General features: G+C 40.8%; 2 protein-coding genes and 1 non-coding gene across 3 annotated transcripts; all 3 read left to right on the top strand.

Moving 5' to 3' along the window:
• Nucleotides 1-320: 320 nt before the first annotated feature.
• Nucleotides 321-17,331, top strand: LOC145496154 (phenazine biosynthesis-like domain-containing protein). Its single transcript, XM_081475796.1, has 10 exons — nucleotides 321-1,087; nucleotides 1,957-2,053; nucleotides 2,642-2,740; nucleotides 4,965-5,027; nucleotides 5,178-5,230; nucleotides 6,341-6,374; nucleotides 6,991-7,075; nucleotides 8,292-8,485; nucleotides 9,790-9,852; nucleotides 15,993-17,331. Exons 1-10 carry the CDS (start codon nucleotides 983-985, stop codon nucleotides 16,103-16,105), a joined length of 906 nt encoding a protein of 301 aa, XP_081331922.1. The 5' UTR covers nucleotides 321-982; the 3' UTR covers nucleotides 16,106-17,331.
• Trnat-ggu (transfer RNA threonine (anticodon GGU)) lies at nucleotides 14,758-14,830 on the top strand. The gene has a single exon. It is a non-coding gene; the product is annotated as a tRNA-Thr (tRNA).
• Nucleotides 17,332-18,828: 1,497 nt separating the features above from the next.
• LOC145496108 (E3 ubiquitin-protein ligase TRIM45-like) lies at nucleotides 18,829-22,713 on the top strand. Its single transcript, XM_081475741.1, has one exon. It carries the CDS (start codon nucleotides 18,989-18,991, stop codon nucleotides 21,281-21,283), a length of 2,295 nt encoding a protein of 764 aa, XP_081331867.1. The 5' UTR covers nucleotides 18,829-18,988; the 3' UTR covers nucleotides 21,284-22,713.
• The last annotated feature ends 603 nt before the right edge of the window (nucleotides 22,714-23,316 follow it).

The following is a 23,316-nucleotide window of genomic DNA, read 5'->3' as shown; positions in this document are numbered from 1 at the left end:
GTGTTGAGAGGGGGAGGGGGAACAAAACAAGAAGAGAGATTTTCCCCTATTTTTTTGCCCGCCATTTTTCACACTGTGCCCAAACCAACTGAATGCCTGGAAGAGGCTATGCTCCATTGAAATCAAAAGATATGTTTGTCGATGTTCTGTTCTCCTTCAGAGCAAAAATCCCTTCCTGTTTGTCGGACCAAAACATCGCAAACATACACCCTTTGAGTAGGTGGAAATCCTCATTGCTAAAATAATTTGTTAACAATGACGTTCAAGAAAAACAAGCGATTTTAAATTCAATCTTGTCTCAGTCGATTCTGAATTTCTGTTCTTAAGGTGATTCTGATTTTAAAAAGGTTAATAATTAGAAGTCCTTGGAAGGGAGTTTGCGCGACATTTCCGTCGTTTCTCGAGGGGCCTTTTCAACAAGATGGTGCCTAGCTGCCAGACAGCCAGGCTTGCTCTTAGCCTGAATTTCAGCCGCCTCCTCCGCTCGCTGAGTCACTCGGGGAGAGAGACATCGTCTCTCTCCCCGAGTGACTCAGCGAGCGGAGGAGGCGGCTGAAATTTAGGCTAGGCTTGCTCTGTGCACTCCAGTGGACAATGTTAAGTCTTTTCCTCTTCCTTTCAACGATACGAAAATTCCTTGGAAATGAATAGAACTGGATTGAAATGCGAACGCCATACTTGACCGTACTTGTACTCGAACCAACGTCACCTTAAATTGATCACGTGGTTTGCTCCAGGATCCGTCAAACCATCGTCGGAGTCCTGTCCCATATTTTCCCTTCCAAACTTCCATCCCGCCCTTCCCTTCCTGGAGGACATGGTTTGAAACAGAGGACTCTGGGCACTCTGAAAATCTCAGAAGACGAAGAAAATATTTAGCTGTTTGTTTGGATTCGTTGCTGGTGAGCGATGAAATATTGAGTGGACGTAACCATAGCGAAACGATAAACTCCGGGGAGAGCTGGGGACGAGAAAGGTCAAGATGGCGGACGAATGTAATAATGCTCGATCTATTTCTGTAGTGGATGCCTTCACAGATAAGGCTTTTGGAGGAAACCCAGCGGCCGTATGCCTTGTAGGAGCAAACGTTAGTTAACTGTTAAGATAACGAACTAGTTTGCATATCCTCAGATTTTTGCAACATGTGCCACATTGATTTGACTCACAAGCAATCCAAATTGCATTTTTAAATTAGTCTTAGATAAGCTTAATGGAAAGCGGAGTCTGCGTCTCATTCTGAAAGTTACTTTGGAAAATGAAAGGGCTAATCTCCAGAACACCCGGCCACTTATTAGCATCTCACTGAATAAGAATAGCAACTATTGTTATCTACCTCGTTCTTCAAAGCACACCAACACATGTAAATAAAGTGGCCGGGTATTCTGAAGTTGCTCCCACTCAGGTTAGCCTGAATAGCTCTCAGGTTAGCTTGTTTACAGTTAGCTCTCAGTAATGGAAATGATAATACGGTATTAGCAAAAAAATCCTCAGTCCATGGTCTGCAGTCCGCAAATGTCATACACTGGGCCCAGGGTGTTGGGTCCCATGGATGATTTTCAAAACCTAGCCATGCTCTGCTAGCACCATTTAGTGCATTCTTAGCTTGCAAACACAGACAAAGCATGCAATAAAAATAGCAAAAAATCCATCTGTGTTTTCAAGCTTACTACATTAAGTTTTGAAATACGTAGACACATGTACAGTAAAACGATGCCAGTTTAATGATGTTTTTCATGTTGTATATAGGTGATATAAGAATTTACATGCATACCAGCCATACTGCTATGGTGTCATCTAACACCCATCCTTACGTAAAAAATGTACCTGTTTTGACCCTGAAATAAAATGGTTTAGAAAATACAGAGATCTTTTTTTTATAAAAAGATGGATAAATAGGTTTCTTAAGAGTAAGATGTTATCATTAATCATCATTAACTTATTTTGCTTTTAATTCAGGAATTAGGTGATGACATCTTGCAGAAAATTGCAAAAGAAATGAACCTGTCTGATACTGCCTTTATCTTTGAGAATGAGCACAACACCTACAGTAAAGGTTCTGATAATAGAATTATTTGGTTAATTAGTAAATAAGGGTAGGTTGATATATATTTCAGTGTAAAGTACACATACCTGTTGATTCAGATGCCAAAATTAATCTGTTGGACTCTAAATACACTGAAAAACAAAAAAAATGTGAAAACTGACACAAACATTTATTTATGCATTACGTTTGGCACACAAAATACCCAGTGTCTGAATCAAAGCTGCATGTCTGTTCAGGGATTCTATTTAGGGCTGCAGGCACCGGACAAATTGACCAGCTGTGAGGACGATTTTGCCACACTGATTTGACTTTCTAGAAGAAAACTATACTCATAAAGAAGTTCAGTTAAAAAAGGTTTGCCTTCCTGTGTTAACTAGTTTCCCTCCTGCTGAAAACGTTAATGAAACTCCTGCTGTTCCAAAGTCAAGATTCACGTTTGAACCTAAAAATAGGTGTTCTTTATTTCAGACACTGAAGTTTGCTTGTTCTTTGTTCAAAGTATTAGGCTTCGTGCACAAACAGTTAGCACTTGAACAGGACCCTCCCCATTCCAGCCATCTTCTAGAATTTATAATAGTATTTATTTTGGCTTATCAGGATCCTGCTTTGGTCTTCGTTGGTTCACGCCAAAATGTGAAGTACCTTTATGTGGACATGCAACCTTAGCCTCAGCAGCTGTTTTGTTCAACTCATTGGGTAAGACGAGAAAATTGTTTTTGCACTTAAATTATTGCTAATTTATAATAGGATGCATAACACATTACCGGTATATCAAGTTAATTTTGATAATTCTTTGCAAATGCTACCTTCAAACTGATTTTTGTATACATTTAATACCAATTTTGTCCTATAACATCATATTAATGGCAAGATTTCTGTTAAAAAAGGTCAAATCTGCATGTGAGCCAAGTGACCCATCATGCCACAGCTTATCCTGGTTTTTGTAGCATGAAGCGACTAGGAGTATTTCTACTCCCCCCTGGATGGGGTGCTAGTCCATCACAGGATTACCCACGGCATTAAAATTGCTGGTCCCCATTTATACACCTGGGTGGAGAGAGACACTGTGAGAGTAAAGTGTCACCCTAGCCTGCATGCAGGCTCTCATGTGTTGCAACAGGACCAAAGTCTGGTCGATGAGCAAAGTCGCAAGAGGTGCATCAGCAAGTAAAGTAAATGATAGCCTGCACGCAAGGCATTGTTTTCCAAATACAGTGTGTTGGCCCATGAACGCAGCATTCTGATTGGTGAAAAATGACAGGTCCTATTAAAATGACCAAAACCAGCAGAGATTATCGAACACAAACATGGCATGGCATCCGAGAATCCAAGTGTGGCATTTATCCTGGAAGCTTTTCGAAAACTATCCATCTATCTTTCCAACTGGTCAATCTAAAACACGAACAGGAAAAAGGTGTGAATTGTCTTTCAGAAGGAAGGGATGTTTTTGTGGTCATGCCAACTGGATATGGTAGACGTCTTATATTTCAACTGTTCGCAACTGCTGTGATGATCAAGAAAGTTCGCTGAAGGGCAACATTGCGATACTGTAGCGTTAGTGCTTACCCGCTAACCAGCATAATTCAGGATTAGGTAAAGGAGGGAAAATCACTTGGCTCAGATTGTGCTGTGATTTTGTCCAAGGTTTGTCCAATGTTGCGTGCAGCAAAACACAAGTGCTATTTGCACAATTAAAACTAATGCCTCCACATGCAATTTGCTATCATGTTTGTTAATGTTTTTCTCAATCCCTATTGGCTAATAATTTGACACATTAAGCTAGCAAGTTGTCAAAATCTTGACACCTTTGGAGGGGCTGTATTCAGAGAACAATAGCGTCCATGCAAGCTCTCATTCTCACAGGCTCGCTTCGCTTGCCAACTCTTGCTTTGTTCGCTGATGGCTTTGCTCATGCCACCAATCATGAGAGCCTGTTTGCAGCCTAGTCTTGTTTAAGGGCCCATTAACCGATCTTTTTGAGCCGTTGCAAAGGAAAATTTATTCTCATATAACCTCATCATTTTTAGTTACTTCAGAGTTATTTCATGTGTTTTAACTTTTTCATGATTAGTAACACTAGTGATGACGTCATCAGGCCACGCCCATGGTCATGTGACTAATACTGAAAAAATGCAAAGGCTCCCTGGCAAATTAATTTATTGGGATTTTTTTGATTGATTTAATATTTTAATTTAAATCCTCATTACGCTATGCAGAGATTTTGTTTCATTTCTAAAAGGTCAGATTTTGAGAGAATTTCAAAATATTAAAAAATTTGTAATTTTCTGAAAAAAGCATGATTTTGAAAAAGGAATGCATAGCTATCTTTCTAATGTTGGCTTTGGTCGCAATCTGTTGAAAAAGGCTGGATTTAATGAAAAACCGCGTTTCCTTTAGCATTTAAAGAAACCCGAAGTGCGCCAGATATACATTGCAAGTTACCCTATCAGCGCATGCACAATTTACACTAGCAGCGCACTTCGGTAAGATCAAACAAAGCCACACGGAGTTAGTTTTTCTCTTTCTTTTGCTCTTGTTTTTCTGTCTTTTTCTTATTTTGTCTTTGCTTGTACTTTTTTTTACTTTGCATTTTGTGAAACACAAAGAAAAACATCTAAAATGTAAGCGAATTTGGAAGTTATTGAGTTGCTTTTATTTTCCGCGCTCAGGCTGACGTAAGTAACCAGAAGTGAAATTTCACCTCCTTAGCAATGTGTGTGAGCGCACAAATAAATCGGTTAATGGGCCCTTAAGATCTCAGCACAATGTCCACAGCCAGAGGTTGAATGTGAACCACTTGATTTGGAGTCCAGTGCACTTACCATGAGGCCACCACATTTCCCACAGGATTTCTGTTGATTGACATTAAATATGACTGCCGTTAGTAACCATCTGACAATGATTTGTTTGTGTAATTTAGGGAACCCAAACACAGAAGTGACATTTGAAACTTTAAGTGGAAATTTAATAGCCAGAAGACAAGGTAAGCCATGAAATTTAAACAACAATATTTGTATTTTCATTACTATTAGACAAAATTAAGGTCTAAATATCAAGTACAGTTCAGCAGGAACATAGGGAACAGTGGAAGAGTATACTAATAACAATATTCTTTGTGTGCATTGATTTTTAGGTTCATCACTATCCTTAGATCTTCCATTAATTGACAGCGAACCTTTGCTCGAAGTATGTTGTCTCCATGTATTTTTGTCAGGCCTTTTTAGCCAGATGGGTGTCCAGGCATTCACTGTTGAAAGCAAATTGTTTTTTTTTCCATGTGTTGCTTTATAAATTTTTGGTTTGAACAGACCCTTAGCACATTTTGGACACCTACTGTTCTGAACTTTTATTTAAGGTGGCTTACTTCAGTTTTTCTGAGACTCGGTAGCACACGCTATGATTGCCTGCCAGACATCAGTACTAGTCGTGCTTGCAAAAATGACGCACCAAACCCTAAGAAAAAGAAAAATCATTTTCGCAATTGAAAGGCATTAAATCACCTTGGTATATGTAGTGATAGTTTCAAACTCCGTTCAAACATGTTTTAAAGGCTACGGCTAGGACAACGAATGCTGATAAACAACCGGTTAAAGAGCTTTATGTTACTCTTGCGTTCTTGCATGCGATACATGGTGTCACATGAGTGCGTGCCTAAATAAAGGTCATGCACAATTCATTTCCCGTCCAAGGTTGTAAAAGCAAGTCTTTGATTGAGGACTGCTTGAAAACCTACCATACAACCCATGATGAAATTTTCACAGTTGATTTGTAGGGGTGAATCATGTTTAGAGCCAAAAGTTTAAAAAAAATCTGTAAGACAGATTTTGAGCTAGTTTCGATTTCACATTTTCTTATTTGCAAAAAATCCGTCTTACAGATTTTTATTTTACTTGGCATGAATATTAAATCAGAGCCAATTTGTTGTTTCTAAAATTTTGAGGTGGGGTCATACAGGTAGATTTTGAGAGAAATGTCATTTAACCTACTAGTGCCTAGTCTCTCCTTAGGTACTTGGTCATTAATTTTATTTTGGCCATTTGTTGACATTTAATTGTTCAAGTTTCACATAGAATGGTAAAAGACTTCAGCAAACAGTAAATAGAGAAAGGAAAAACATTTTGGAACATTTTTCAAAAGAGTTAGAAGTTGGGCTGTGACTGCATTTGGTCTGTACTCATGACCTTGGTCGAGATTCTCCCATACAGACCTCCTGCTCAGTTAATAAGAGCTAATTCTAATGATGATCTTTACGATGTTTATGAAACAAGTTTTATGGAGTTCTTTTTCTTCTTTTAGGATGACCAAACAATTGCAAGGTTAATAAAAGCAGGTACTAAGTCATGTCAAATCATGCTTACAGTACGGTGTATGTTAATTTCAACAACCACATCATTACATACATTTGGAAAATTAATCAAAAATACTATTTGGAAAGAGTATATATTAATTTTGTGTGACTTAATTTCACTGCAAAGACATTAGCTTGTTTTTGGATGATAAAAATGCTGTTTTGGGTGCAGAAAAAAGGCCAGCTTTCATTTCTCAGAATGGCCAGGTTTTTGTGAAATAGACAAAAAAAGCACGAATAAATCTGGGAAAACCCAAGAATGATCACTTCCTTTGCAGGCGCTTTTTGGGCTTGTCACACAATGTTCCTCCCCCATGATTGTTCCTGATAAACATTTTATAGCACAGCTTAAAATTAACCTACAGATCTTTTAAAACACTCTAGGTAGCCTAAAACAGGGTTTGCATTTGTGAGAAAACCCTCATTAGCTGCCCCTGAATTTGAAGTCCATGTATGAGTCCTTATAACCACCAGAACGAGGCATCAGGTGATCATTTATGTTCCTACACTGTAAAAAAAAAATTCCTGATCACAGGTCATAGAACATTATAACCATAAAAGACCTCTGTTTCTTCCATTGATGGTAAGTTTTATTCAGTTGTAGGTGAACTTGAGGTGAAAGAAGTCCAATACTCCAAAACTATGAAGACACTACTTTTGTGTCTTGGGCCATTGTTGACAAGGTCAGTATGAAAATTCTAACTGCACAGTTAAATTTTATCTTATTGTACGGCTAGGTCCGTGAGCGGACAAGGTGAACCAAATCCCGCGCTGTTATTGGTTACTCGAGCAGGCAAGATGGCATTATCTTCCTTTCCTCTGGACTACTCGCTGTGTCCTGCAAGAAAAACCATGGAATAAATCCTTTATTGACCATCCTTGCTCAGTCAAAATGGCTGGATGTTGTCCTCATTCTTTTTTGTTGTTTGTTTATGGACATCAACTCCATCTCAATCCATCAATGCACAAAAATAGAATTTGGCTATAATATCCAGCCATCTTGACCTCACGCTTGGTCAATAACCAATACATGTATAATAATACAACTAACATTGTGTAGTTCCACAACATATCCATACATCCCCTAAGGAAGGGATTTTTTTTCTAAGACCTACCCACCCCTCTGGAAATTCTAGTTAAGCTTGATAAGTTTCTTTAAATGTTTTGTTCTTCCAGACCCCCCCCCCCCCCACCCCCCGCAGGAAATTCAAGTCCCTTCTGTAGGGGGAGTATGGATATTTTCTGGAACAGCACATTGAGGAGGATCCACCTTAACTACCACTACGTGGTTGCTAAGGAAAGCTTCCTTTTATTTCTAAATATAAGATGTTTAACCATGTTCATTGCAGCGAAGGCCCCTTCAATATCTTTGAGTGACAACCATCAATACCTTGAAGTCTAACATATTACAATGTTTGACCTAACATATCAAACACGAGTGACAGTGTTTCAGTTGGATATCCAAACACGGAGTAGAGAGTTGAAAATATGATGCACAGCAGAGTATTTTTGACGAGATTTGGATATCTCGATGAAACACTGTCTCGAGTGTTTGATATATCCTCTCAATTATCAAAACAAAAACTAAGGAGTAAACGGTGGAGTTAAGTCGTCAAAATCTATGCTTATTGAGACTGGGTATTCAAACCTCCTTCACAGTTGTGATTTTCTTTGTTTTAACTTGATGAATTATTAACGAGTTTGAGAAGTAAGAGGAAATGTCACTGACTGAAGAATATATCAATCTCACAGTTGAAATTCACATTAATGTGTAAGTTTTGTCACCTCAAAGATACAAAATTCCTGTTCACTGAGACGCAACAACCAAACTGTAACGACTCAGTATCTAAAATTCACTCAAACATGATCAGAAAATATCATGAATCATTTTTTTAACAGAGAGGATTTGGAAAACCTCTCCCCAGACTTCCAAGCCATGATGTGCGCTCACTCGTCGGGAGATGTCCGTGGTGTGATTGTAACTCTACAAGGGACTGAGTCAAATGGGTGTGTAAACAGCTGTGGTACAGCGTATGACTTTGTTTCCCGATATTTTGCTCCCTGGGTTGGTGTTTCAGAGGATCCTGTGACAGGTGAGTATATGGCCTCGTCTACACAATCCGAGGGTAAATAAAGTATACTACTACTACTACTACTACCACTACCACTATCACTACCACTACCACTACCACTACCACTACCACTGGCACTGCCACCGCCACCGCCACCGCCACCGCCACCGCCACCGCCACCGCCACCGCCACCGCCACCGCCACCGCCACCGCCACCGCCACTACCACTACCACTACACTACACCGGAGAAATTTGAAAACGGCGTTTTCACTCAGAAAACGCATCAAATGTTTTCCGTCCACACCGCACCCCGGGAAATTAGAAAGCGGCATTTTCACTCCATCAAATGTTTTCTGTCCACACTACACCGGAGAAATTTGAAAACAGCGTTTTCACTCTGAAAATGCATCAGATGTTTTCCGTCCACACTGCACCCCGGGAAATTGGAAAACGGCGTTTTTACTCTGAAAATGCATCAAATGTTTTCCGTCCACACCGCACCCCGGGAAATTAGAAAACGGCATTTTCACTCCATCAAATGTTTTCTGTCCACACTACACCGGAGAAATTTGAAAACAGCGTTTTTACTCTGAAAACGCATCAAATGTTTTCCGTCCACACTGCACCCCGGGAAATTGGAAAACGGCGTTTTCACTCTGAAAACTCATAAGATCTTTTCCGTCCACACTAATCAAGAGAAATTTGAAAACGCAACAATCATCGGTCATTTTGCATGTTTTGGATGTGTGTTTGAGTGAAACTCGGGCTGGAAAATCACATAATTATCGTGTTCTCGTTTTCGAAAAGCTCCATTTTCAGAATGTTTTCCGTCCAAACGAAAAACGCAAAGCCGGCGTTTTCAAATTCTTCCTGTTCGAAGAGCGTTTTCAAAAAGCTCCGTTTTGGTGACGGATTAGTGTGGACGGTAGGCCTAACCGTAGAAATAAAGCTGCGTTTTGAAATTCTTCCGGCGTAGTGGAGACAGGGTCTAAGGAATAATATCAAAGGTTCCTTGAGCTCTGTCGTGTAACATAATTGTAATTGTATCAGCAGTTCTTCTCGGGTGGTCGTCCTGAAATTTGCTTCAGTTTACGTCCTAGAATTCATTGGTTTAATTTCTGTGCCACTCTAATTTTTTTGCTGCTTTTCAGCAAGGGAGACAGAATGCTTGAATGAACTTTAAATTTATGAAATGACTTGCCGAAAGCTGACATCTTGACTTAAGTTGCTTTGATAATTTTTTTCATCACTTTAATATAGGTAGCACCACGTAGCCACAGATTAATCAAAATTCGCTTCTTTTGTATCACCATTTTGCATTTAGGTTCGGCACACACGGTTCTCGCAAGCTTCTGGTCAGCAAGATTACAGAAGAACGACTTCTATGGTGAGTTTCTTAAAATACTCGCTTTGTATCAAGCGCTCTGTGAATTGAGATGTAATACATCAAATACGAGAGACCGTGCTTACCGCAATTTCGGACACTAACAGAGTTGAAACATGGCGTGCTGCTAAGGGTGTTTCACAAACCTCGTGCTGTTTAGAAAATGGAGAAAATCTATGCGAATTAAGATCAGATATTCAAACACTATCAGCTTCATGATTTTCTTTTTCTTTTTTCAAAATTGATGAGTTTGAGAAATGCCAAACTCATTAATAATTCATCAGGTTAAAACAAAGAAAATCACAACCGTGAAGGAGGTTTAGATACCCGGTCTTAATTAGCATAGACGTTGACGATTTTACTTCTCCGTTTACTCCTTAGTTTTTGTTTCGATTGAGAAGATATATCACTCGAGACAATGTTTCATTGGCTATCCAAACACCGCGAATTTCGTCAAAAATATTCCGCTGTGCGTCGTATTTTCAACTCTCTTCTCGGCGTTTGAATATCCTGATGAAACACTGTGAAGTATATATGAAATAATTCATATTTGAACTGCAGTAGATGAAAGTGAAGTATGATCATCGCAGTAAATTTTCCAATTTAAGCAACTGGAAAGAAGAAGCCTGAAAAAAAATCAGGGCTTCAACGGGATTCGAACCCGTGACCTCCGCGATACCGGTGCGATGCTCTACCAACTGAGCTATGAAGCCACACATTGGGAGCGAGGTCAATTAGTTGAGTTCATATCTTCCCGTGAGGAGTGAAATGATGTGAAGTTTATATGAAATAATTCATATATGAACTGCGGTTGTAGATGAAAGTGAAGAATGATCATCGCAGTTAATTTTCCAATTTAAGCAACTGGAAAGAAGAAGCCTGAAAAAAAATCAGGGCTTCAACGGGATTCGAACCCGTGACCTCCGCGATACCGGTGCGATGCTCTACCAACTGAGCTATGAAGCCACACATTGGGAGCGAGGTCAATTAATTGAGTTCATATCTTCCCGTGAGTGAAATGATGTGAAGTATATATGAAATAATTCATATTTGAACTGCGGTAGTAGATGAAAGTGAAGTATGATCATCGCAGTAAATTTTCCAATTTAAGCAACTGGAAAGAAGAAGCCTGAAAAAAAATCAGGGCTTCAACGGGATTCGAACCCGTGACCTCCGCGATACCGGTGCGATGCTCTACCAACTGAGCTATGAAGCCACACATTGGGAGCGAGGTCAATTAGTTGAGTTCATATCTTCCCGTGAGTGAAATGATGTGAAGTATATATGAAATAATTCATATTTGAACTACGGTAGTAGATGAAAGTGAAGTATGATCATCGCAGTAAATTTTCCAATTTAAGCAACTGGAAAGAAGAAGCCTGAAAAAAAATCAGGGCTTCAACGGGATTCGAACCCGTGACCTCCGCGATACCGGTGCGATGCTCTACCAACTGAGCTATGAAGCCACACATTGGGAGCGAGGTCAATTAGTTGAGTTCATATCTTCCCGTGAGTGAAATGATGTGAAGTATATATGAAATAATTCATATTTGAACTACGGTAGTAGATGAAAGTGAAGTATGATCATCGCAGTAAATTTTCCAATTTAAGCAACTGGAAAGAAGAAGCCTGAAAAAAATCAGGGCTTCAACGGGATTCGAACCCGTGACCTCCGCGATACCGGTGCGATGCTCTACCAACTGAGCTATGAAGCCACACATTGGGAGCGAGGTCAATTAATTGAGTTCATATCTTCCCGTGAGTGAAATGATGTGAAGTATATATGAAATAATTCATATTTGAACTGCGGTAGTAGATGAAAGTGAAGTATGATCATCGCAGTAAATTTTCCAATTTAAGCAACTGGAAAGAAGAAGCCTGAAAAAAAATCAGGGCTTCAACGGGATTCGAACCCGTGACCTCCGCGATACCGGTGCGATGCTCTACCAACTGAGCTATGAAGCCACACATTGGGAGCGAGGTCAATTAGTTGAGTTCATATCTTCCCGTGAGTGAAATGATGTGAAGTATATATGAAATAATTCATATTTGAACTACGGTAGTAGATGAAAGTGAAGTATGATCATCGCAGTAAATTTTCCAATTTAAGCAACTGGAAAGAAGAAGCCTGAAAAAAATCAGGGCTTCAACGGGATTCGAACCCGTGACCTCCGCGATACCGGTGCGATGCTCTACCAACTGAGCTATGAAGCCACACATTGGGAGCGAGGTCAATTAATTGAGTTCATATCTTCCCGTGAGTGAAATGATGTGAAGTATATATGAAATAATTCATATTTGAACTGCGGTAGTAGATGAAAGTGAAGTATGATCATCGCAGTAAATTTTCCAATTTAAGCAACTGGAAAGAAGAAGCCTGAAAAAAAATCAGGGCCTCAACGGGATTCGAACCCGTGACCTCCGCGATACCGGTGCGATGCTCTACCAACTGAGCTATGAAGCCACACATTGGGAGCGAGGTCAATTAGTTGAGTTCATATCTTCCCGTGAGTGAAATGATGTGAAGTATATATGAAATAATTCATATTTGAACTACGGTAGTAGATGAAAGTGAAGTATGATCATCGCAGTAAATTTTCCAATTTAAGCAACTGGAAAGAAGAAGCCTGAAAAAAATCAGGGCTTCAACGGGATTCGAACCCGTGACCTCCGCGATACCGGTGCGATGCTCTACCAACTGAGCTATGAAGCCACACATTGGGAGCGAGGTCAATTAATTGAGTTCATATCTTCCCGTGAGTGAAATGATGTGAAGTATATATGAAATAATTCATATTTGAACTGCGGTAGTAGATGAAAGTGAAGTATGATCATCGCAGTAAATTTTCCAATTTAAGCAACTGGAAAGAAGAAGCCTGAAAAAAAATCAGGGCTTCAACGGGATTCGAACCCGTGACCTCCGCGATACCGGTGCGATGCTCTACCAACTGAGCTATGAAGCCACACATTGGGAGCGAGGTCAATTAGTTGAGTTCATATCTTCCCGTGAGTGAAATGATGTGAAGTATATATGAAATAATTCATATTTGAACTGCGGTAGTAGATGAAAGTGAAGTATGATCATCGCAGTAAATTTTCCAATTTAAGCAACTGGAAAGAAGAAGCCTGAAAAAAAATCAGGGCTTCAACGGGATTCGAACCCGTGACCTCCGCGATACCGGTGCGATGCTCTACCAACTGAGCTATGAAGCCACACATTGGGAGCGAGGTCAATTAGTTGAGTTCATATCTTCCCGTGAGTGAAATGATGTGAAGTATATATGAAATAATTCATATTTGAACTACGGTAGTAGATGAAAGTGAAGTATGATCATCGCAGTAAATTTTCCAATTTAAGCAACTGGAAAGAAGAAGCCTGAAAAAAATCAGGGCTTCAACGGGATTCGAACCCGTGACCTCCGCGATACCGGTGCGATGCTCTACCAACTGAGCTATGAAGCCACACATTGGGAGCGAGGTCAATTAATTGAGTTCATATCTTCCCGTGAGTGAAATGATGTGAAGTATATATGAAATAATTCATATTTGAACTGCGGTAGTAGATGAAAGTGAAGTATGATCATCGCAGTAAATTTTCCAATTTAAGCAACTGGAAAGAAGAAGCCTGAAAAAAAATCAGGGCTTCAACGGGATTCGAACCCGTGACCTCCGCGATACCGGTGCGATGCTCTACCAACTGAGCTATGAAGCCACACATTGGGAGCGAGGTCAATTAGTTGAGTTCATATCTTCCCGTGAGTGAAATGATGTGAAGTATATATGAAATAATTCATATTTGAACTACGGTAGTAGATGAAAGTGAAGTATGATCATCGCAGTAAATTTTCCAATTTAAGCAACTGGAAAGAAGAAGCCTGAAAAAAATCAGGGCTTCAACGGGATTCGAACCCGTGACCTCCGCGATACCGGTGCGATGCTCTACCAACTGAGCTATGAAGCCACACATTGGGAGCGAGGTCAATTAATTGAGTTCATATCTTCCCGTGAGTGAAATGATGTGAAGTATATATGAAATAATTCATATTTGAACTGCGGTAGTAGATGAAAGTGAAGTATGATCATCGCAGTAAATTTTCCAATTTAAGCAACTGGAAAGAAGAAGCCTGAAAAAAAATCAGGGCTTCAACGGGATTCGAACCCGTGACCTCCGCGATACCGGTGCGATGCTCTACCAACTGAGCTATGAAGCCACACATTGGGAGCGAGGTCAATTAGTTGAGTTCATATCTTCCCGTGAGTGAAATGATGTGAAGTATATATGAAATAATTCATATTTGAACTACGGTAGTAGATGAAAGTGAAGTATGATCATCGCAGTAAATTTTCCAATTTAAGCAACTGGAAAGAAGAAGCCTGAAAAAAATCAGGGCTTCAACGGGATTCGAACCCGTGACCTCCGCGATACCGGTGCGATGCTCTACCAACTGAGCTATGAAGCCACACATTGGGAGCGAGGTCAATTAGTTGAGTTCATATCTTCCCGTGAGTGAAATGATGTGAAGTATATATGAAATAATTCATATTTGAACTGCGGTAGTAGATGAAAGTGAAGTATGATCATCGCAGTAAATTTTCCAATTTAAGCAACTGGAAAGAAGAAGCCTGAAAAAAATCAGGGCCTCAACGGGATTCGAACCCGTGACCTCCGCGATACCGGTGCGATGCTCTACCAACTGAGCTATGAAGCCACACATTGGGAGCGAGGTCAATTAGTTGAGTTCATATCTTCCCGTGAGTGAAATGATGTGAAGTATATATGAAATAATTCATATTTGAACTGCGGTACTGGATGAAAGTGAAGTATGATCATCGCAGTAAATTTTCCAATTTAAGCAACTGGAAAGAAGAAGCCTGAAACTCAATTAATTGACCTCGCTCCCAATGTGTGGCTTCATAGCTCAGTTGGTAGAGCATCGCGCCGGTATCGCGGAGGTCACGGGTTCGAATCCCGTTGAAGCCCTGATTTTTTTTTTTTCAGGCTTCTTCTTTCCAGTTGCTTAAATTGGAAAATTTACTGCGATGATCATACTTCACTTTCTGATGAAACACTGTCTCTCGTGTTTGATATATTACTTGAAGAAGTTTTATTTTTGTCATAAACGACCTTCGTAGAAACAACACAAGTCAAACCTGGGCATTTTTAAAAACGTTCCTTGCTATCATGACAGCATTTGTAACATTTTTACATTCTTACATCACGAGATGATGAAAGATACGAGAGTAAATTACCCTTATATGGGCTTCAGAGCGGAAAAACGTAATAAGCATGCGCGAGTTTTGACTGTGCGCCAGGCCCGAAACTTGAAAAAATGGCTGGAATTTCGTGGATCGTGTAAACAAAAAAGGTTACGAACTTTGTATGTTTTCCCAATATTCCTGGTAAGCAGCAATATTTTAACGTCACTAATGGAAAGTTGGTGTATTGTTTTCGTAGAGAATCAATTTTTTGGGGACAAAATTAACCTAAAGACGGTTTCTGAAGCCTTTATTTTCCCTCGGTATGCGAGAAATTTCGATGCGAAGACACATTTTATTCACAAACGCTCTTTACATATTGCACTCATATAAGCAACCCACTGAATATATAGGTAAGAGAGTCTCTTAACAGGCGGGGGGAGACTTGTTTTCTTAGCAGTGAAATGCCGAAAAAATTCATGCTTGCCCAAGTGTAAATAAATCAACCGAGCGACAGTCCGCCGCTCTTTCCAACCTTTGTAAACCGTTGCAGTTTACATCAGTACTAAGCCCGCAGAAAGCTACGCAGTACGTTTTTCCGCTCTTAACATATGGACCATTATTTTCAAGTAATTTTTTGATCACTTGTCGGTAGTGAGGGTCTGGAAATAGCCAATCATGTGACGCAAATTTTGCTCGCGTCAGCAGCCCAAGCGGTCGGCCAAACTTACAGTAAAAATGTATGGAAAAGAAATCTTGTAAAACGAAATTTCCGTTAAAGAGAACACAGTTCAGAAGCCGAAAACGTACCACATAATGACGAAGAGATGTCATTACACGAGTGATATTGTATGCGGAACAATCAACACAGTGGTATGGGCTAATGGTTGTTTTGGCTTAACTTATACATTTTCGTTGAATAAATTTTATCAAACCTTTTTCCGCAGCTCGACAGTGCTCGTCTCGCGGCGGAGAACTCCAAATTCACGTGAGACAAGACAACAGAGTTGAAGTCGCTGGAAAAGCTGTTTTAGTTCTACAAGGGAGTTTATACTTGTAACAACTGGCGGTGTACTCACGTCACGCAACACACTTCTAGTTAATGGCGTTCCGTGACGGCTGGCAAGAAGGCTATCTATGCGTGACGTGCCTAAAGAAAGTCTGCGAAGGAGACTGGAGTCCAGCAGAGCATAGCAATATTTTAATTGTTATTGTTATTGTTTTGGTTTACAATGCAAGATTGGACGGTCACAGAAACATCTGTTATCTTGGCGAGTTTGGTTTGTTGTGGAAACTAATCCAATTCTGATTGTTAAACTTAAGTTGTACTGTAGTTTACAAGATTAAATACAATATATAAATTATAAAAAATACACACTGTAGCTGGCCACTCAAAATAACTATAAAACTAAACCAGTTATGTGACAACCATTTATTACTTGAAAATATAAACACGAGTTAGAAGATAGGCTTAACTAAATATCTAAATGTAATGTAGGTTAAGTCTGCATACGAGCCAAGTGGCCCATCAGGCTGGCGCTTATCCTGGTTTCAGTAGCATGAAGCGACTAGGAGTATTTCTACTCCCCACTGGATGGGATGCTACTGAGTCCATCGCAGGGTTACCCCTAGCAATAAGTGCGCCGATACCCATTTGTACACCTGGGTGGACCTGAGAGAGGCACCGTGAGAGTAAAGGGTACTCACTAAAATAAGTTAGTAGAGTTCTACTAGTATACTAATGCAAATGCTGTAATCTGATTGTTAATTAGAAGATAATAAATAGATAACAGTAGCTCTTGTGCTTCATAGTCCAAAACGTATAAAAACGCCTTCTGCTGAATTTCATGTAATTATTCGTGACAACCTTTCAGACTTTCAAATCCAAGATGGAGGACGCCTGGTTCATTCCTCAAGACGTTCAATTTCGATACTGTAAACGAAATATTTGATAAGCAGTGCAATAACTTAGCATGTGCGTTGAATATCTTGCAGTTGGTACATTCCCCGGGGGGGACTTCCATATCAAAAGGACGGGGGTACTCGTCGTACCTGTTAGGGTTTAAAACGCGGTTTGGTAGCTCTTAGGGTTTGCAGACTCAAAAGGTCCACATCCGGAGCTTTTACGGCACCATTTACGGTATTGAGCCGAAAATATATGACAAAAGATAATGTGTTGTTTAGGATTGGTACTTCTTAAGGGTGAAAAAAATATCAAGCCGACCACAAAACAGGCTTCTTTTCACAATTTGCGACGGGCACCCCCGTCCTTTTCACATGGGAGTCCCTCCCCCCCTCCCCCCGGTACATTCGTAAGTCATCCTCTGTAAAATTGTGCGGAACAGAATCTACGTTTGTATGTTAATGTAACAAACGTGTTTAGCAGCTCGAAAAAAAGGAGAGGAAATGTTAGTTCATAATTTGTCAGTGTTGCTGTGGTGTTCTAGACCGTCCTGAGCTTTCGGAAAATCCGAAAATTATCGAATTTCCAAAATGTGAACCATTCAAACGAAAATTCTGGGAATTCCTTGAAGAAAATGAATCAATGGAACAAAAATTCCTTGTAAGAAACTTTCGAAAATTTTGGTTTACCTTGTGAGGTTGTCCTCTTTTCCTCTAATCCGGGTTGTCGGAGTAGGAAATTTCCTAAAATTCAAACCGGAACTTTTGGTGTCATGGAAAGCGTCCTTATTTTACTGTTTTCCATTCTTTATGTCATGTCTATTAGTTCCAAAATAATTCGGACGATTTTAATTTCGAAAATAACATCGTCCGAAATTTTTCTTAACGTCCGAACTATTTACTGTACAGTACATTATAAAACTTTTAAATAGCGCTAAAGCCGCTAGTTTCCTATATGGAGCGAACCCTAGTTGAGACACTGCTTGACAAAGAAACGGCTTGAGAGAATTTTTCTTATTTTCCCGTCGGTGATTCTGTAAAACCTTGAGGATGCGGTAAAACCATAATTTTCACAGATGTTGTTTCAATCTAAAACGTGTTTTGTAGGCGTAAACGAACTTTAGTTATGTTTCAGCAAAGTGTTCGGAGTTTTTGTCCGAAATTCGTCCTCAGAACCCGTACTTCTTTTAGTTTGCGTCCAGGACGTGGACCCTGGCTAACTCCGTTTTCATTGTGAGCTAATCACTTTTGAGGTGAAACGACCGTAAGTGCAGGAATCGCGGACTTCGGGTCAAATCAGACGTGAAAAGTGCCCCTGTTTTTGTTGCTTAGAAAAAGAAAGGCGGGTTTTAGACTTCCAAACGCGCATAAAGGGTGCTGTGACGGGCCATTCCTTGTGCCCCTTGTGATGTTACTACTTTTCACAATAGGGCATGTTTTGTAGTGTCTAAAGATCTTTGAAAACGTGTTCTTGTTCTTAATTTATTTTTGCCATTTATAAATATATTTACAACAGATCAGTGTATATAAGGCAATGAAGCCCAGAACAGCCAGTAAGGCTTATGTGAAGTCTACCGTAATCGGCACACAGCGCGGAAACTTTTCTACCGAGCACAAACGCGAATAAAAGGTAAACAAAGCTAATAATGAGCGAAAAAAGCGGGACTTTTTAGCTTTCGCGTAAGTTTCTTTAATACTCGAAATTTGCAAAATATATATACCCCAAAGGTTACGGAAATTTGCTCACGTCACTGGTTGAAAGAGTGATTGTCTTTATTGAAAAGTTGTGTCAACTTGTCACAAAGTTCTTTGTTTTGTTTGCGGAGATTAAAATTTCATTATAGCTGACATTTGTCACGCATCATGATACATAAGAGCGTCGGGTTTGTCCTGAAAGTTCCATACTTTGTTTTGTCATCTTTCGTTTTGGTAATAAGAAATGTTCAGTTAACAATCGAAAAACTCAACGGTTTTTCTGTGGAGAAAGTTGTCAAGTACTTGCTCTTTGAAGAGAATTTCATGAAGTTGTATTCCAACCCCGATGGCAAAACAACGTACGAAGGTGAAATTTGCCGACGAGACACCAAATGCCGAAGATTTAGTTTGCCCCGGCTGTCAAAAACGCTTTGTTTCACCTTTACTTTTACCATGTCTTCACACCTTGTGTAAAAAGTGTATTGACGCCGAAAGGACTTCACAGAAAAATGGAAAGCTTTCACGTTGTCCAGTGTGCTCAAGAGTTTTAGATATGCGTTGTGAATTCCCTCTGAACTTTGTGGCAAATAATATGGTGAACAAGGCCGCTGTACAGGATAATACGCCTGTAGATTTCGTTTGCGATACTTGTGAAGCATTAGAGGAGAAAGTTACGATGCGATGTAGCAATTGCCACCTGTTTTTGTGTGAATTTTGTTCCACAGCGCATCGTAGAATGAGCGCCACCAAAACACATACCTTACAGACGGTCGATCAGTTCAGGGGACAGCTTTTCAAGGGGAATAATTTTCAGAGATCGTCGTTTTGTTCCATTCACTTATCCGAACGGTTGTGTTATCTTTGTCAGACTTGCGAGCAAATGATTTGTCGCCATTGCTCGCTCTCTTCTCACGAGGAACACGAATGTCGTACTATTGCGGAGGTCACTAAAACATTGAAGGTTAACATGGTGAATCTTGCAGAGCAGATTAAGGGAAAACAAAAACACGTCAGCGAGCAGGCAACCGTCATTAAAGAAGACATTTTAAAGGTAGAAAATCAACAGAAGGCGGTTCGTCGCAGTATTGAAGAATATTTTCAGAAGTTGATTGAGGCACTCAAGAATCGCATGAGTGAACTTGTAAATGAGATTGAGTCACATTGTACCGCAAAGCTTGAAGCTTTGTTTTCAAAACAAAACGTATTACAACAGACTGTTCAACACGCAAGCGACTGTTGTCTGCTGGCAGAACGCACTGTGAAGCAAGGAAGTGACGTGGAAATACTCAGCGTTGGAAAAACCGTTATTCAGCGTCTCACCTCGCTTGTGGAAGAAATAGAGCAAAATTCGGCAAGTCTTCGGCTGGAGAAAGAGGTACACAGCTCTGTTGAATTCCTTGCAGAGAGCGATAAAATTCTGAACGATATAAGTCATTTAGGTCATGTTAAAGTACAGTCTTCAAGCACGCCATGCGAGCCTACATTATGCATTTTGTCTCCAGCGAAAGAGCCTCAGCACGTGGTCACGGGAGAAGTTAATCGAATGTCTTTGACAGCTGTCAATCAACAAGGAAAAAGACAGCAACGAGGGGGAGAGAAAGTGAAGCTCTCTTTCTCATTGGTCAGCTCACGAGTGACGCCCGAAAACGCCGGGTTTAAGTATGGTTGTCAAGACAACCAGGATGGAACGTACTCCTTGGCTTACGTCATCAGTAAGCCGGACACCTACTGGCTGCATGTGAGTATAAATGGCAGTCCTGTGGCGGACAGTCCTGTCACAGTCACAGTACGACCAAGAGATTGGATTGGCAGTCAGCTAATTCTACGAAGCGAAGATTGTGGCGGTTTTTCGCATCCGTACAGTGTTATAGCGGACTCACACGATCATTTGTTGGTGGCTGATTCCCATAATCACAGAATTAAAATACTTTCTTTAAAAGGAGAAGTGCTCAAGTCGTTTGGTTCTCAGGGAATAGTGGAAGGACAGTTCAACTTTCCTTACTGCTTAGCGCTTAACCGACGGGGAAATCTAATCATCGTTTCTGACAGTCAAAACCATCGTGTGCAGATCATCACACCTTCGGGGAGACTCATGAAGAGCTTCGGAGGCTTCGGAGATGAGGTCGGCAGGTTAAAACACCCACTCGGTGTCGCTGTCGACTCGGATGACGTCATCTACGTTGCTGATTCTGGGAACAGCAGGATTCAGATCTTCTCACGCGAGGGGATCCCCAGGGGGATGATTGTGTCCAAGGAAATGGCATGTCCCTGGGGGATAACCATAAGCAAGGTTGGTCATATTGTGGTGACTGACTATAATAACCACAGGGTGTGTGTTTTTAACAAGGACGGTTCTTCGGTCCTTCAGTTTGGATCCCGGGGGGATGCCGATGGATTACTGAACAATCCCGCGGGGATCACCGTGGACGACCAGGGGCAATACGTGGTCGCCGACCGGAGTAACCACAGGGTTCAGATTTTCCAGGCGAACGGAATTTTTGCCACCAAGTTTGGTGGAAAAGGACAGGGGGACGGATTAATGCTTTTCCCCGCGGGGGTAGCGGTGGACAAGAAAGGTCATCTGTATGTTGCAGACACGTTCAACGATCGCATTCAGGTTTTTTCATTAGCGTCAGTTTAGAGGGAAATCTCTAGACTACTAGTAGTTAATCTTCCTCTTAGTCCGTCGTACGTGACGCGAAAGAAAACTGCGAGGAAGAAAACGGCAGTTCGAAATCCTGGGCGGTGGGGAAGGGGCGAGTAGGGCGCGAATGGAGGGACTACGAACTTTCGCGCCTTTCTCATACGGTTTCGCTCGACCGACTAAGCAAAAGAGGGACTATTCGTAGTCCAGGAAATCTCTTGTGAAAGCATTTTCCTACAAACATGCGATTGCCTAGACAACAGAACTATTATATATGACTTATTCCGCGAGGTAGAGAGTAGTTATAAACACACTGAAAATCCAGTAATCCAGCTTGTGTAGTCTGTCTTTCCCGCGCCCTTTTGGTACGTACGAACAATATTACTGCAAGAACGAGGTTTGGGTGGCGATTTCATTCATTTCTTGTATCATCTTGGCCATCCTGGCCCCGAATGGCCTGGGCGCCACTGTTCAGTAAACAGGCTTCTAATACATTGGTAGTTCCCAGTTCTCTGTCATGCGTTACCTTCAGCTTGTTTCAATAAGTTATTATGACGTATGACTATGGAGTTTTCGAGTTCTGTAATGATGGTCGAATTCCGGCGTAGTTTTGCATTAAAAGAGCTAGCACGTTGATACCCTCAAAAAGGCAACTTTGTTCCTAGGGCTTTGTCCCTCCCAATTTCAAATTATACTGGGAGTGCTGCGCTAGTGCGAGTAAAACCGCAAAGTCATATGCTAGTTTTTGCTGCATTTTGCCCGGTCCTTATGCCCCCTTCAGTCTCGAAATCTCATCTCCCTGACAGAACGCATCTTGCATGTCAGAACACAGCCATCAGTGACCAACAGTGATTTTTTATTTTGAACTACTTCAAAGAGAAACAAGTGCTTCTTCCCGAAACTGTTAGAAAGAATTGATATTCCACAAGATGCCTCGTGCCCGGGCGTCTCTCCTCAAGCTTCGGTCAAACTATTCCAGCATCTCAACGCAACATATCGCAACATGGTTGGCCAAGTATTTGCAAGCCGCGGCCAAACGATAGCTACATTTCGACGCAGCATATCGCAACATTGTTGGGCGCAACATGTTGCTTGCGTTTGACCACATGTTGTGTGTTGCAAATCGAACTACTGCGCATGCTCTGGAGCAACATTGTTGCAGGGCCTGTTGCACGAACCTGGCCAAACGAGTAGAACATAATGCAACATCCACAAATGTTGCAAGAAAAATTTGACCATTTTCAAACATATTGCAACATTGTTGGGCGCAACATGTTGCGCCCAACAATGTTGCAATATGCTGTGTTGGAATGTTGCGATTGCTTGGCCGCAAATAGTGCAATAGGCCATTTCCGAGTTTTTCTTTGCCTCCGTGTCAAAGCGTGTCTTCGTGCGAAACAATTTTTATGAAAATGCGTTTAATCTGTAAGTTCATTTTCATACAAATCAAACTCATTTTCATATGAAAAGTTTTCCACGAAGACTCGTTTTGAAACCAACAGGCCAACAGGCGACTCGGAATTGGCCTGTTTTCGAATTTTTCCCATTTCATCAGTTGCTTTTACAAGCTTGCGCAAGGCTCAGTGTAGTCATAGGAGATAAGTAAAACGAGAAAGCGAATTCATAACAAAATGCGCGTGGTTTGAGCAATGAGAGAGAAAGAGAGAGAGAAAGAAACGATTTTTTTTCCAGTTCTCACGTATGTTTAAGCTGGCACGGGACGCAAATTACAAATTTGCACTTTAATTGTAGTCAATCTAGTCATGGCTCGTGGCGGAATCAAACATGCGGCAGACATGAACATAGTGGTTCAAAATCGCACAAAACCAAAACGTATATCGCTGCTTTTTCAGAGTATTGTCAGAAAATCTGAAATACATTTTACCAGTAACTGTTGTGGAAAATGCGTAAGTCGAGGCTGGGCCCCGCGGCCCGGAACTGTGTGTTTATAAGTGGCTTTGAACGCATTTGTTGGTCTTATTCTGATAAAACTTTATGTCTTTTGTAGCTAAAGTGCATTGAAGAGAAAG

Source organism: Orbicella franksi, chromosome 8 (genome assembly GCF_964199315.1).
Source record: "Orbicella franksi chromosome 8, jaOrbFran1.1, whole genome shotgun sequence".
Taxonomy (NCBI): Eukaryota; Metazoa; Cnidaria; class Anthozoa; order Scleractinia; family Merulinidae; genus Orbicella; species Orbicella franksi.
The sequence above is the reverse complement of the archived record's forward strand: the minus strand, read 5'-3'. Positions and strand labels throughout refer to the sequence as shown.

Excerpts from the sequence above, each read along its gene's own strand:
- LOC145496154 (XM_081475796.1), top strand. The coding sequence starts at position 983 with ATGGCGGACGAATGTAATAATGCTCGATCTATTTCTGTAGTGGATGCC. Across the intron at positions 1,088-1,956 it reads TATGCCTTGTAGGAGCAAAC|GAATTAGGTGATGACATCTT; the intron begins GTTAGTTAACTG and ends CTTTTAATTCAG. Across the intron at positions 5,231-6,340 it reads ACAGCGAACCTTTGCTCGAA|GATGACCAAACAATTGCAAG; the intron begins GTATGTTGTCTC and ends TTCTTCTTTTAG.
- LOC145496108 (XM_081475741.1), top strand. The coding sequence starts at position 18,989 with ATGGCAAAACAACGTACGAAGGTGAAATTTGCCGACGAGACACCAAAT.